Source organism: Sceloporus occidentalis, unplaced genomic scaffold, assembly GCF_023333645.1.
Source record: "Sceloporus occidentalis isolate IW3139 unplaced genomic scaffold, rSceOcc1.0.p SCAF_4, whole genome shotgun sequence".
Classification (NCBI taxonomy): domain Eukaryota; kingdom Metazoa; phylum Chordata; class Lepidosauria; order Squamata; family Phrynosomatidae; genus Sceloporus; species Sceloporus occidentalis.
This window is the reverse complement of record NW_028316984.1, coordinates 89,304,085-89,320,302: the sequence shown is the minus strand read 5'-3', so window position 1 is coordinate 89,320,302 and position 16,218 is coordinate 89,304,085. Positions and strand designations below refer to the sequence as shown.

Genomic DNA, 16,218 nt, shown 5'->3' with positions numbered 1-16,218 from the left:
AAAACACACACACACACAAAAACAAAATATTCCTAGTATAGTGGTCTCAGACTCTGAATTTTAAAAACTTGTCAAGCTATAGTTTCCTTTAGCTAAAAAACACTGCCAAGTTCCTCTTCGAGGATGGGCTTTAAGAATAGAGCACAGTGTCAAAGATTTTAACCAAAAACATTACCTTGCTCCCACTATCCTGAGGTTGAAAGTGAATTTGTAGTAATTATCCCTAATTAGTATATCATTTTAAGTATTTTAATATGTTATAGTGTTGTGTTTTATCATTCATTTTTGATTGTATATGTTGTGATGTACCACTCTTTGGTGAAAAGGGCATTAGAAATAAATGTTGTTGTTGTTGTTGCTATTATCTCAACAGAGATTTTCAGCAGGTTCCAGGGCAATGAGGGAAGTATAGATAATTCTGTTTGCCTATGTATAGTCGATTACATGAAGAAATTTTAACATCTGAAAATAGCACCAATAACAATTAGTTTGTATGTGCATCTATGTGCCTGACAGGTGTGAACCAACTCCTCTAAAATGCATTGCACACTAGGTGATGTGAAAGTTCTGTCTATTGTGTTATATCAAGATGGTCCACCAAAACATGTTCATTTTGTTTTATGCTTAGTCATGAAATAGTCATGATAGTCAGGTGAAATAGTCATCTGAACAGAATCACAAAATAAGTGATTCTCAAATATTCTTGCTCTTCAGACTACATGAACCTTGCAAGGGAGCTTGTGGAGGGTCAGTTAATGAAGTTCTTTCTCCTGCAAATTGAAGCATATATAATCAAAATACTTTTTTTCAGCACTGGCATCATTAAAAGAGAAAAAAAAAACACACACACACAACATGATATGAAAACCATAGTCCATAGCCAGGCCATTCTGAAAAATTCTCAACCTGATAAAAATCAGGAGACTATGCCAGTGCCATAGTAAGAAAATTCACAGGGCAGGATCTTTTCAATCTGCTCAGTAATCCTAATGTTAACCAAATAGCCTTAGTCTTCATTGAGAGGTAAAAGATGCAGTTGTTGTGTGCCTTTACGTCAAATCCAATGCATGGCGATCCTAAGGTGAACCTATCACTTTGGGTTCTTGACAAGATTTGCTCAGAGGGAATCATAGAGGGAAGAGATCACAAGGGCCACCATGTTCAACCCCTTGCCAAGCAGGCACACAATCAAGATGGCCATCCAGTCTCTGTTTAAAAGTTGAAGGAAGAGTTGCTTGCTTCACGAGGGGAAAGTGTCACATCCTCAGAGGGGGTTTGCCTTTGCCTCCCTCTGAGGCTGAGAGCGTGCAACTTGCCCAAAGTCATTCAGTGGGTTTTCATGGCTGAGTGGGGATTTGAACCTTGGTCTCTAGAGTTGTAGTCCAATGCTCAAACCACTACACCACACTAATAATAATAATAATAATAATAATAATAATAATAAGTTTTATTTATAGACCGCTATTCCGCAATGATCATAGTGGTGTACAGTAAAAATTGAATACAATACAAATACAATGTGACAATTAAAGCAGGGAGAAGTCTCGTCCTTCAGACAGTCCCTGATGTTGCTGGGTCTGCCTGATGGCTCCCTCTGAGGCCAAGATGACAGTTGAGGAGGGAGGGGCCTCTTCCTTCAGGCAGTCCAAGATGTTGCTGGGTCTGCCTGATGGCTCCCTCTGAGGCCAAGATGACAGTTGAGGAGGGAGGGGCCTCTTCCTTCAGGCAGTCCCTGATGTTGCTGGGTCTGCCTGATGGCTCCCTCTGAGGCCAAGATGACAGTTGAGGAGGGAGGGGCCTCTTCCTTCAGGCAGTCCCTGATGTTGCTGGGTCTGCCTGATGGCTCCCTCTGAGGCCAAGATGACAGTTGAGGAGGGAGGGGCCTCTTCCTTCAGGCAGTCCAAGATGTTGCTGGGTCTGCCTGATGGCTCCCTCTGAGGCCAAGATGACAGTTGAGGAGGGAGGGGCCTCTTCCTTCAGGCAGTCCCTGATGTTGCTGGGTCTGCCTGATCTCTCCCTCTGAGGCCAAGATGACAGTTGAGGAGGGAGGGGCCTCTTCCTTCAGGCTGTCCCTGATGTTGCTGGGTCTGCCTGATGGCTCCCTCTGAGGCCAAGATGACAGTTGAGGAGGGAGGGGCCTCTTCCTTCAGGCAGTCCCTGATGTTGCTGGGTCTGCCTGATGGCTCCCTCTGAGGCCAAGATGACAGTTGAGGAGGGAGGGGCCTCTTCCTTCAGGCAGTCCCTGATGTTGCTGGGTCTGCCTGATGACTCCCTCTGAGGCCAAGATGACAGTTTAGGAGGGAGGGGCCTCTTCCTTCAGGCAGTCCCTGATGTTGCTGGGTCTGCCTGATCTCTCCCTCTGAGGCCAAGATGACAGTTGAGGAGGGAGGGGCCTCTTCCTTCAGGCAGTACAGTACAGTACAGGAAAAAAAATAGATAAATCAAATGTGGAAATAATTACAAAATTTCTTGATTGTTCTATGAACGGAGCTTTAGAACCAGCAGTCATCTACAGAACACCATTTGAGAAACTCTGATCTAGTTTACTCTAGATAGAATAGGAATGCAGCAGCTGACCTCACCAGGAACAAACCAGATCTACTAAGCAGTGCTACTTAAGATGGTGCTCTTTGGACTGATGCCAGTCCCTGGAAGGTTTCCAGGATTTTTTTAAAAAAACCCGTACAGTTGTACCTAATGGGTATGAATTTAGGTCTTGTCCCTCACATGAGATACTCTGAGAAACACTGCACTCAAGTATTTTAGCTTAACTAGCTGGGAGCTTCAGTCTAACCTTGCAAAGAATGCAAGACTACCCATGGACCAGTACAAATTGTTCCTGTTACAACTGACATCAAATTTCTCTCTGTATGTTATGTACAGAGTAGGCACTCAGGGTAATGTCTAGATGTTGTTTCCTACACCAGAAAATAAGATTTACAAAATTCATTACCTTCACACAGGTGACAATAACAAATATTCCACTGAATCGACACTGAATTACACTTTCATGCAACAATGCTGGCAGCTACTTGCATTTCATAAAGTGTTTAGCTAAACAGTTTGTCTGTTATTTGAAAAGAACCAAAAGGGGGAAATGATTCAGGAAATGGTGAGGGGAAAAAAAGAATACTGTATTAGTGTGGCTCATTAAACTCAAGCACTAAAACAGAGATGAACAATCTTTTTACCCTTGAGGACCACATGCAGTGTTGAATTCAGTAAAGGCCTGCTATATCTTATTAAAGTGAGAATAAAGCTATTTTAGCACAAGACAAAGTATGCAATAACACTTTAAAACTAAATTGTTTGCAACAGCATAACCTTTAGAGCAGGGGTGGGAACTGTGCAGCTTTCTAGATATTATTCAGCTGCAAGACCCAGGATTCCTCACTGTTAGCTAAATGGGCTATGGTGATGGGAGTTGTAGTTCAACAATTTCTATGTTGCTTTACAATGTATATCATCTAAAGCAGTGGTTCCCAAACATTGGTCCTCCAGATATTTTGGATTTCAGCTCCCAGAATTCTTGACTGCTAGCCAAACTGGCTAGTGTTTTGGGGAGTTGGTCCAAAAACACTTGGAGGTCCATCATTTGGGAATCTCTGATTCAAATGTATCACATAATTGAGCTGGGGGGGGGGAGGTGCTTTGCTTACATTATTTCAGGTTACGTTGTGGTGGAAATTAACAACTATGGCAACATGTTAGAATCTTGGCAATCATTTTTAGAATGAAATGGACCATGTGGAAGAGTGAAACTCTCAGTTTCATGTCTTTATACTATGGTTACAAACCCATAGCCCTATGTGACTAAAGATTGTTAGAGGAGACTTTTCACCAAGTATCTCATGTACATTATGTATCAACAAAGGAGAAACATTTCAGTGATGTGATGCTCTAGCTATGGAATACCCTCCCCATGGAAGCGGAACACCTGAGCTTTGGAAAGTGAGACTTTTTTTTAACTGTAACTGTGACAAATTGTTATTTTTAATGCTTGTTAAGGTATTTAGATTATGGTTTCTCTGATATTGTATTTGGAATTTTTTTTTACATTTGTCCTTTACCGGGTATTATGTTATGTTTGTATTTAACTTGTTTAATATTGTTTTGATTTGAACCTGTGTTGAGGGACTAGGAAAGTGGTTAATTATTAATTTCATTTGATTGTAATGTTTTTATTTTCTTCGTTTGATTGCAATTGTATTTGCTTACTGATTTTGTTTGCTTAAGTACTCGTCAGGGGATTGGGATGGGATTATTTTATATCTTATTGTAATTTTTGTATTGTATTTTTCCACTGCTCTTAGCCGCCTGGATTACCCGTGATTGGGCGGGATACAAATAATAATAATAATAATAATAATAATAATAATTATTATTATTATTACACCTTGGAGTTTGGCATCAGCTCAGAAACTTTTGTTCACCTTGGACTTTTTAAGTCATTGATTTTGTCTTTTTTTTTAAAAAAAAATAATAATATATTTTTTCTTTTAGATGATGATGATATTACAACAGTGTAATCCAAAGGTGTTCTTTTTACTTGCTTCCCCCAACCAAGTACTTTCCAGCCTCACTGCACTACAAATCTCACAGTCTTAAGAAATGAGGTTTGTGAAATTTGTAGAGCAAGACATACAGAAACTGCCAGGCTACCCTAAAGCATAGAAACAAATGAACTTCACTAACTGTATTTTGTCACTAATCTGCATTTTTTTCTTCTCTCCACCTTTCCAACACCATGAATTGTTTGTCCAGACTGAAAAATGCAAATAAGGAAAATATGGTCATTACCCTTAGCAAGCAATAAGTGAGTATAGAAATCAATCAATCAGAATTTTTTATCAAAAATATTTTGAGTGCTTCTGAGAAAATGCAGAATGTTTTTCTCAACCAAACTACTGGAAAAATTAATTCTCCTCTCCACTCACTCAGAATTATGAAGTATGGCCAGTAAATATTAATGCTAGAAAACTTGTTTTACATGTAGGAGGCAGATTTTCCTTCTACACAAGCCAGCACTGAACTACATGAGTCTCCTCTTGAGACCGCTGTCTGCACCACTGGATGAATGAATGTTGTTGAGCCTTGCTAGGAGAAGATGGAAACCAATCAGCATGTAAATAGTTAAATTTATCTGGTTATTTCCAAACTGAGAACTGTTAGCCAACACTACTGGCTCATCTGCAAATTGCTTAATCAGCCTCACAGGAAGCTACCAGTCCTCCTCTAGGAAATAATAAATGGCTGAAATGCTGTATTTGGCTTGTGTGTGAGAGTGGCAGGAGTGGTTGCAAGGTGTGGACTTCTGGCCTAAATTTTGCTATACCATTCTCCCAAAAATACAGCGCAGAGAAAATTAATATATCTTCTCAAGAATTCCTCAGTCTCCAATTTCATAAGACAGTAGTAACATAGATTATTACTATAAAGTAAGAAATAATATGAGGAAATTTAATAACAACATTTATTTTACTGACAGTAACTAAATGCAAAAGAAACATGTTCAGTGTTCATATTGCCCTAAAGCAGGAATGACAAGTCCAACAATTCATCATGACAGAACAGGAGCAATTTCAATGCTGTTTATCCTCAGAACAGTTTGTGGTTGAATGATGACTGAAAGAGAAGACAAAAATATAAATCAAGCCATGTCTTTCAGTAGAATTACCTTATAGTTTAACACCATGTCCACATAATGCTGTGACCCTGATCTAGCCAAATCTCTTTAGGTTTAAATTCTACAGCATATACATATGAGAAGATTTTTGCTAATGACATAGAGAAACAAGTTATCACTCCAGAAGAAACTGCTTCTTTAGAAGGCTAATCAAGGCTTGCCTGAAGATGTTGTTTCATCTTGTTAACATAGGTAGATTCTAAGGCAAGATTTGGAGCTGTGCGATAAAATAAACTGGAAATAATTATCAAGCAGACTACCAAAAAAGGAAGATTTGCTTGGATGAAGCCATTAGAGCAAGATTATTCTAGTCATGACACACACAGAACCCTCTGCTCTTTCTTCATGGATTGTACTCCTATATTACAATGTTTGTCTAAACATCCCAAATGCAATCACAGTATTCTGCACATTGAGAGAAATTTGTCTTTGTCATCTTACTTCTCTTCCTCTGGAAATGACACTTTGGACGGAACCTCATATTAATTCTTGGCCAAGATTCTGTCTTCTCAATAACAGTGGCCTCCACGCGAACGATATCCTTTCTTTATAATAAAAAAGGAGACAAATAAGTTGTTTATGTTTTCTTCTAATCAACAAGGGAAAAAAGTGATTTTTTTCATCAGTGCATCCTTAGGTGTATGGGTGGCAATTCTATTGCATATGTGGCATTCTCTGGGCCTTTTTAGGTCCAGAAAAGGTCTTTTTCCAACAGCAAATCATCTGGAATTTAATTTTCTATTTGAAAATAGGCCTTTCCTAGGCTTAAAATGGTCTAGGATGTCCCTGTAGTATGGCAAAATTCATCTGATGTGGGAGGCCTGCATGTGGTCCACAGGCTGCACTTTCATCACTCCTGGAATTTATTTTCTCAGGGCTGCTCCTCCCACTACTTTAAAGAAAGCAATATATTAGTAACATTTACAAACTGCACATTAAAACTTAAAACTACAGTGGGCCCTTTGTATATGTGGAGGTTCTGTTCCAGAGGGGCCCCCCCCCCCCCAGTGTATGACAAAAAACACAGGACCTCAAGTCCTGTTGATTTCTATGTCTGCATGCTCCCACACATGCCATTTTAAATCCCTGGGTTTGCCGTGTGTGGAAGCTTAAGTCCACATATGGCAAGCCCGTGTATGGAGCGGGCAGGCTGTACTTTAAAACAGAAGCACACACACACACACACACAGAGAGGAGCTCTAAGACATCATCTTTAAAGTTTTTTTTTAATTATTTTGTTCCTTCAAGTCATTTCTGACTTATGGTAATCCTAAGGCGAACTTGTCACATGATTTTCTTGACAGAATTGTTGCTGTGTGTGCTTTCAAGTCATTTCCAATGTATGGTGATCTTAAGATGAACCTATCACAGCAGTTCTTGGAAAGATTTGTTCGGTTTTCCTTCCTCTGAATCAGAGTGTGTGACTTGCCCAAGGTCACTCAGTGGATTCCCATGGCAGAACAGGGAATCGAATTCTGGTGTGCCAAAATCCTAGTCCAACACTGAAACCACAACACCATGCTGGCTCTGGGCCTTTGACGAATATTAACAAATAATAGGAGAGATTCAGAGGCAAAAGGCTTGTACAACTGAGATAGGATTGTCCAAAGATGTATCCAGTCTTAAGGGAGCATTGCTGAGTTCAAAACAATTTATTGTTTAGTGAACTCTATTTCCTGGGCATACATATAGGATTGCTACAATTTCAACTCCACTTTCTCAAAATATTTGAACATCAAAATTAGTGTACTGTCACCCCTCCTAACTCACAGATCTCAGATCCACAACCTTGGAAATTAGTGGAGGGGAGACCTCCGCTATTTATAATGGAGCACTCTCATGCACGTGCCCCATTCAAGCCCATAGGGCTTGAGTAGGGGCTTGAATATGTGTGAGCCTCCATTTTCACGGGGGGGGGGGGGGGAGGAGGGTCCAGAAAGGATCCCTGGCAAAAACGGAGGCCCAACTGTATTTTTCAAAGGACGTTAAGGAATTAAGGAAAGCTATAGCAAGCTTGAGAAAGAAGCTTAAGGAACAACTGTGGAATATTTGCTTGTGCTAGAAAATCCCATGGTATGTTCACCTTAGGGTTGCCATAAGTCGGAAATAACTTGATGACACATCACAACAACAACTTGCTGAATTCCTTTTTATTTTTCCACTAAGAAAAAGATCTTGTGTGAATACAAGCTTGTGGATTCACTGGGCTGGCAGCAGGGGAAATAGTCTGAGCTAATGCAAGCTTATACTACCTGAAGTGTGATGTGTTGTTAACTTTCAGCATAAACCAAAGTAGCAGGTAACTCCTATTTTATTTTGGGTTTTTATGTTTTGAAACAAAGCCCCAAAATGAAAGAATATCCCATCATTATTCCTTTATTTTTTGTTTCCTCACAAAAACAAATGTTCTGCCATCATCAGAGTATATGTATCAGTTCATAATGACTTGTTTTTGACAGTTTTTAGGTGACACTTTAAACTCAACATGAAATAAAAGTAGGAAACTGCTGATTGCTGGTTCACTGAACACTACAGGCCAGTTCACATGTGCTAACCCTTTTGTGAGAAAGGAAGGAGGGAGCAGCAGAATAATTAGAACACAAGACTCATTTTCATATGGACCAACTCATTAAAATATACACAAATAATCTGACAGTCAAATACATGAGCAGTACAATCATATACTGTACATGTCTATTAAGAAATAAGCTTAATTGACCTTAATTGCTTAATTAATTTAATTAATGTATATCCCACTAAAAGCGATACTCACTTTTAGGTGAGTGGGCCTAGGATTGCACTCTCATCAAGTCTGTGCCAGAAAGACTGTGCCCTATAGAAACCCAGACTGTTCATCCCTTCCTTCTTTCCCCACATGACCAACAGGTGAAAGGTCCACCAGGACTCCTTTCTGCCACCTTCCAACCTGCAAATAGTATCACTTGAGCACAAAGGAGATTCAGTGTGGATTATTCAAGATGTCCATATATAAGGAATGGCCAAAAAGCTGGTCGGGCATGATAGGGATTCCCTTTAAGCCAAATCCCAGAAAAGATAGTGCTGGATCCATTCTCCTGTCTGAAGCAAAAGAACTTGAAAGCATGGAGAAAATACAACCTGAATCAAGTAGCTGATAATTATCTCCCCACTATTATGAGAAATGGGTAAGTTTGAGGTAACAATTCTGCACTTCAAGCACAAGGCTGTTCTTGTAGCTGAGACATCAGTTTTAAAACTCTTTGGTGCAAGAAGATATCTCCAGGCTGCTGTCAGTAGCAGGAAGATTACACACTGATCAGACCCTTTTGTTTCTACCACACTTTGCCTCTATGTGCCATCTATATTCTTTCAGCATGTGCGTCTTGCTCTGAGGACTCTCTGAACATACAGTTACGAAGGCAATTATCTCTTTCATTCTGCATTTCCTTTCCATTGTCATGTTTTAGTGATTTTTAAGACATATTTCCCCAAGGCTCCTTGTGTTGTTTTCAGCACAACCCAGTACGATAGAATTATTGATTCCTTACCCCAGAAGTGGCTTTCCCAGCAAGGTGAAGTTATCTGCACCAACCAACAATACCTAGGCAACAGTAAACAATGCAACATCAGTCAATACATAATTGTCACAATATGATCAAATTTTGGCAGAAGGCTGGCAAAAGGAAATGCTCTTCAAATCTACTGTACTTTTGTGTTTCTAGCCACAGTTTTTGATTTAATAACAATAAGGAGTAATCTGCCTGCCCAATAAATAAACTTTTTTGTTTCTAATTAGGTACCCAACATTTGGAGGAGGTGAGCCCTCCCAATCTGTTTTTAAAGATGATGTGATTTCAGCCACCAAAGTGATATTCTCCAAACATTTTAAAAGAGAAAAGGAAAGCTTTCATCTGTGATTCTATCCCTGTCAATTCACATTATCTGAAGTTGACTTATCTACAGGTAAGTACGGTACTTCAAACTCTTATATAAAAAAGGGAACCTTCCCCTAGTGAAAGGCAAGAGTGCACTCTGTCCTGAAAGCACTAACCCCCCCCCCTCTACTCTTTTATCCATCCAGTCTTTAGTATGAGCAGAAACAGTTATGCCTGCTGGAATTTTGTAAGTTCTTTGGCATTGTTTTCCTTTGCTTCATCCTTTAAATCTTTTATTACATATCCATTAAGTTTTACCCACGTCTTATCTTTGGATCATGTTAAATCCATAATTTTGCTCCCAAAACCTGGCCTCAACTTATACATGAGGTCGACTTATAGTTGAGTATATGCAGTAATTTACAATCTGTTTAGCATATGATCTATGGCAGATGTCTATGAACCACTGTTGGAATGTTCTACACTGGTTCTCACATCAAGGTAATAATGAAATTACTCAGGGGATTCAACCCTTTAACTCTCTATTCTCCACAGGAATAAAGCAACTACTAATATGAAACTTACTTTTTCCATACGAATTCTGTCTCCACACTCAGCCTGTATGTGATTTTCAATTAAAATCAAATCTTCGCTGGTTACTTTCCACTGTCTGCTGGCAAAGTGAACAACTGCAAACAGTCTTCCATACTGTCCAGTGGCAATTAGTTCATTCACTTTTTGCACAACCTCTGGGTGAGAAAGGGTAAGTTGATAAATGAGGTGAGTGGTAATAATGTGTGGATATGTATGGGAGATACCTACCTATGATTAAAAAAAGTAATCTCTTCACAGTAAGGTTAATATCCATGCCTCATTTTTTATCATCAAAATTCTATAATACCAACTCTAAAGTTACCATTCTGTACATATATATCTCAGTTAACTATGGGGCCATTAAAGCCAACCTGGGGGTGGAGTTGGAGAGCCGTGTCCACATGACGCCGCTTGCTGCTACACATGGTGCACGGCTATACGGCACTCCTCCAGTGCTGTGTCCGCACGATGCAGCACTGAAGGAGCACCATATAGCTGTGGTGCTGCAGCTATTGTGCCCTTTCCTGGGCGCAAAAAGAAGCTGCTTTTTGCGGCTCCTTTTTGTGCCCTGGAAAGGCCGGATCGGGGCCACAGTGTGCAGTTGCCGTGGCCTTGATCTGGCTGAAGAAGGGGCAGCTGAAGGCTGCCCCTTTGGAGCTGTATGCACAGCCCCTCTGTACAGTAGGGGTGTTTCTTGGCATTTCTTCTTTAACAGAAGATGTAGTACCAGGGGCAGAAATAAAATGGCAGGTACAGGGATAAATTCCTTTCCTCCCAAAAGCAATTAACACGTTTCAACCAACTTTTTATCCAAATCTATCAATATAAACATGAGCAGAGTTGGCATAAAAATACTTTGTAAAAGGTTTTGTGGGTTTATAGGTCAGAGGCTTCATTAACTGAGGTACACCTGTATGCTCAATGACCCCTTTGGTCTCCAGAGAGTTGGCCCAGCATTAATGCAATTTATCAACATTTTTAAATGGTTAATCTTTAGTCATGACCACAGAGCATTATGAATTTTATCATTAAAGTTTCTAGGGCATGTATTCTTTATGAAGCCAAAACAAAGTGAGATGTAACACAAATATGAAATTGCAAACACTGGGACATAGTTTTGAAATATACCACATCATCACATCCTGACAAAAATTTGGTAAAGTACCTAAAAGCCAGAAGGCATTTGAGGCCAGACCCGGGCCTGAAACAGACAGGCCAAAAGCAACCGTTTCAGGCTACTTTGGGGGTGTGGCGTTTAGATGATGCACACTCCCCCCCCCCCCCGAAGCGGCTGGAAACTATGTCATGGCTGCTCTAAGGTAGGAAAAGCTGGACTGAAAAGAAGAAGAAATAAACCGCTCTAGCCCAGAAAGTGCACTCCTTCAACTGTGTATATAAATACCCTGATTCACGACTGGTCCCAAAGGAGCGCTCCATCCTAACCCTAACCCTACAGTTGTGTATAAATGCACTGGTACAGGTGCACATTTTAAAAAGATGGAGGTGGCAGATGGGGTGGCAATGGAAAAAAAGGAAAGTGTGACACCTCCAATGGCTACAAATACAACATACACAAGCTACATAGTCCAAGTCGGGGCATGGAGTGAAGGGGAGGTGAAGGTTAGATGAAGGGGGCATGATTGTGCACTGCCAGTGTTTTATTGGGCACACCACTGCTCTGATGCCCTTTCCTGGTGGAAGGTCACAGGTTTGACTGTATGTATGATCAAAGGGGGTGGCCATCCAATGGAATGGCATCTAGGCAGCAGGTGGTTGTCAGCCATGTGTTTCTGCAACGGTGCACATGGATGGTGTGTGTGGGGGTGATTTTAAAAAATTACCCAGCTTGATGCTGCGCCATGAGGTTGTTGCATGCACCTTTGGGCTGCCTTAAGAATGGGTGGTGCAGTCAGCAGGGGCTTGGCTCGCTTTTGGAAGAAGCAGCTTTGGGCTGCTCTTTCCTGCCAGTTTGCTTGACCCCTTGGTTTCCAGGTCACTTGGCCATTTATAAATGCAATCAATTGACTCAGGGCCTTAAAGTCAGTATTATGATTCTACAAAGAGAAAGTGCAGTCTGTACCACATGATAGCTGGTGTCTTCAATTCTGGGTTGTATCCTGGTAAAATCTGGATTTTATCCCAATAAGGTAAACTGCCTTGCTGTGTTTCTAGCAATCACTAGATGGACTTTCAAGCTTTGTGTTTGATAAACAAATTTGATGCTTGCTGAATAATAGTTATATGTACTTGTATGTGTTAAAGGTTTCATCTGTACAGTACAAGGGCAGAGATACACATATCCATTTACTCATAAATAGGACCTTGTGCTTCCTTATTTAATACTCTCCAAATACTCATCATTCATGCATGTGGGGGCATGTACATAAAGACTAGCTATGATCCCTAGAGTTGGGGTGGTATCAATGCAGCCTTGACTGCAGCTCCCAGCATACCTCACCACTAGCTATTTTGGCTAGGGATGTTGGGAGTTGCAGCTGAACATGTGCCAGGACCCAGAAAAGAAGTATGAAGTATTGAGGCCTGCATGATTCCTATCCCTGCCCTCTTCTAGTTATCATAGTACATAAACAAAAATGAAGCCCCCGTTGCTACCAAGGAGGAGAACAAAATGGTACAGCCATACCCATAGCTTTTCAACTGTTTTTACCTTTGTGGTGTTTTGCCTCTTCTGTTGGGTCAGGTAGTCTGATTTCAGGCCATGGAGGTTCACTCAATGAGGTTTTTGGAAGGAGCCTGTGAAAGAACATGGGTCTGTTGTTATGTTGTAGACAAGCACTCCAGCCAATATTTCATAAAGACTGCCCTCGAATAGGAAAAACGTTTCCCCCTGGAGGCCAAAGAACAGGGAAATCAGCATCTCAAGCACAAGCTTTGGGAATCTTGAACATATTTTCCATCCATTTTTGTTATCTGGAATTATTGCTTTTAGCTTTTTCTACCTGTACAATTCCTACCCAGAGAGATGTTCTTTTTTCCTACTGAAGTTTTCATAGAATCATAGAATCGTAGAGGTGGAAGAGACCACAGGGGCCATCCAGTCCAACCTCCTGCCATGCAGGAAATCCAAATCAAAGCATCCTGACAGATGGCTATCCAGCCTCTGCTTAAAGACTTCCAAAGAAGGAGACTCTATCACCCTCCGAGGGAGTGTGTTCCACTGTCGAACAGCCCTTACTGTCAGGAAGTTCTTCCTAATGTTGAGGTGGAATCTCTTTTCCTGTAGCTTGCATCCATTGCTCCGGGTCCTGTTCTCTGGAGAAGCAGAAAACAAGCTTGCTCCCTCCTCAACATGACATTCCTTCAAATATTTAAACAGGGCTATCATATCACCTCTTAACCTTCTCTTCTCCAGGCTAAACATCCCCAGCTCCCTAAGTCGTTCCTCATAGGGCATGGTTTCCAGACCCTTCACCATTTTAGTTGCCCTCCTTTGGACATGCTCCAATTTCTCCACATCCTTTTTAAATTATGGTGCCCAGAACTGGACACAATCTGGAGATCCAGTTAACTGTGGCACTCCAGGTAGAAGAAAAAACTGCATAAAAATGTGGTGACATAAGATACAAGTATGGAAACCTGGAGCTTGCATTGAGACTGCAGGAATTTTCTTTCCAGAAAATGATCGAGCTAGCAAAGTCTCTATTCAGCAGCACATTTAAAGCAGAAAATAAGGAATGTGCACATGAAATGGTGAGCAAATTTGGTAAGATGCTAACAAAAGGCAGTAGCTTAGCAAATAACCAGAAATCACTGTACTAGTGATAAATGTGTTGGTAAATGTGGAATGAGGGCATGATGCTCCAAAATCATAAATAAAACGTCTAATTAAAAAGGAAACATGGCTGTGGGAGAGCTGCCACCGAAATAATTAGGCATGCTGCCATCAAGTGGAGCAAATTCATTGCATCTGCAGTGGGATGGACTCCTGACTCTGTCGTTAAGGAAGACAAATGCATAGCTCAGTGATATAAATACATATGTTGCACACAGTATCTTCAAGTTAATCCCTAACATTCCTATTTAAGAGGAACCTGGGCAGTCCTTTAATACCGTTTTTTGAGGCCTTGCTACCACCAGATATGGTGGGCTTCCCATGGGTATCTGATTGGCTACTGTGGGAATACAATGCTAGTTTGGATAGGCTCTGGGTCTGATCTGGGATATCTCTTCCTACATTCCCCAGAGGTAGTACTAGCCTGTATAAACCAACCACCTCTGGGGAGTCTATACTCAATTGTTTGTGCCAACAATAGCAGACCCAGTGTATTGAGTCTCTTTTTTGTTTTTGCAAAATTCCCATTGATTCCATGGGTTTCTTTAAGCTGGGAGTAACAACTGGATTTAGGCACTAATTAAGCAACCACTGCTTGAAAAATTAATGTACTAACTCAAAGAATGATAACGTAGAAAATAATGAAGACTGAACCAAATTTCCACAAAAATAGTGGATATTTATTTACTGGATTCCAAAAGCTTTGTTCTGAATTAATGTTGTGCCTTCATCTAACATAACTTAATGAATGGTGACAAATCTAGAAGGATATGAAACAGGTCTCCCTCTTCTGCAGAGAACATGATTCTTGCTATGAGAAGACATCTGCTGGAGCCAGATCTTCATGCTATTCCTTCATGCCACTCTTCCTTCAAGATGCATTGGGGAGTCTAAACAGAAGGTTATTTACACCCACCCAGACATCTCAGTACCTTGAAAGGCATCGCCACCTATCTGAGATGTTCTGAATCTCAGAGAAAGGAAATACAACAAATAGTATTTGCGCAAACTAAGTGTAACTCCCCTCATCCAAGTAGAACGAGCCTGCTTGCCCCCCCCATTACAAAAATAGGATAAACTGCTCTAAACCTAGACCGTAAATCCATACCATAATTTAAAATGATAGTAATGTTTGAACAACACAATCTCCCATCTTACTCTTGGAAAAGTAATTATTTGGATTAGAATTCCCAGAATGCTGGTAGAATCCTGGGACTTGTACTCCATAAAATAACTTTTCCAAACTTTTCTTCCATTCTAACTAACCTGGCATTAGAACTCAAGCTGAAACACTCACCCCCTACTTCTTTTCATGGTTAGAAAGTAAACTGAGGTAGTTGATACTATGGTTATTTGAACTTGGAATCTCTCACTTCATACCTTATTTTCTATGAGTATATAAGAAGGAGGAAATGTGTAAGCTCAAAGCCTGCTCCAAAATGTATTGCACAGAAAGAAGAGAAAGGAAAATGGCTCTCTTTCTCTTGTAAAGACTTTAACAGATTTTAGACATGTTCCACAAACTAAACGTAGTTAGGTAACCTGAAGACTTCAGCTGAATTTTGAAGGTTCCCTGTAAGCAAGCAGTTCACACATCTGTCAAAGTGATGTTTTCCTCCTTAACAACTAGGTTGGTAGGAAGAGAGAGAAGGATCCCCCCCTCCATCTTCAGGTTGTTTTGCCCAACAAATGCATTACCCTCCTATAAATCTAGACCTCAGCAGAAAATAGGTTTCCCATCCTGTACTAAATCTGATCTATATTTTTCCTCCAAATTATGAACACAGCTCACGTTTTATAAAGTGGATAAGCTAAGATTGCTTACAAATCATCTCATGTTCCCAAGGGCTAAAGAATAATGAGAACATACAGGGACAAAATATCAGTAAGTACAGAAAGATGAGAGGGTCTGTATGAAAAAAAATATCCTGCCCTACACCTAAAAGCCTCTTCCCAGCACCCATCCACCTGAGATACAGGCACAAAGGATGCATCCCTTCTTATGCAAATGCCTATTTTCAAAAGCTATTACAATGGCTTTTCTATATTCACTGTCTAGGAAGGTGTTTTGTCTTGTAATCAACATATCATGTCCATAATGTGGAAGTGATTTCTTTTTTTAAAAAAAGTTGCATAGTGCAACCTTCCCATGACTGCACCATTTTAAAATGTTCCCTAATATTGGCCTAAATACCCTAAAAGGCACCAGGTCCCATCTGATTTTAGAAGCTAAGTAGGGCCGGCTCTGATTAGTACTTGAAGGGAAGACCGACAGCAAATGCCAGCTGTTA

At 40.5% G+C, this 16,218-nt stretch overlaps 1 protein-coding gene across 5 annotated transcripts in view; it reads right to left on the bottom strand.

Annotated features, from left to right (window-relative positions):
• Positions 1 to 5,446: 5,446 nt before the first annotated feature.
• The window catches only part of MRPL21 (mitochondrial ribosomal protein L21), a 30,673-nt gene continuing 19,901 nt past the window's right edge, over positions 5,447 to 16,218 (bottom strand). For 2 of the 5 annotated variants that reach the window (XM_089520824.1, XM_089520825.1), the window contains exons 3-7: positions 12,803 to 12,906; positions 10,126 to 10,289; positions 9,214 to 9,266; positions 6,128 to 6,231; positions 5,447 to 5,625 (exon numbers count right to left, since the gene is read on the bottom strand). In XM_089520824.1, the coding sequence (XP_089376950.1) occupies positions 5,561 to 5,625; positions 6,128 to 6,231; positions 9,214 to 9,266; positions 10,126 to 10,289; positions 12,803 to 12,906 (490 nt within the window). In that variant the 3' untranslated portion in view covers positions 5,447 to 5,560. Of the gene's footprint in view, positions 5,626 to 6,127; positions 6,232 to 8,433; positions 8,613 to 9,213; positions 9,267 to 10,125; positions 10,290 to 12,802; positions 12,907 to 16,218 lie in introns of those variants that run through there. The other 3 variants (XM_089520826.1, XM_089520828.1, XM_089520827.1) reach the window with 2 other exon arrangements.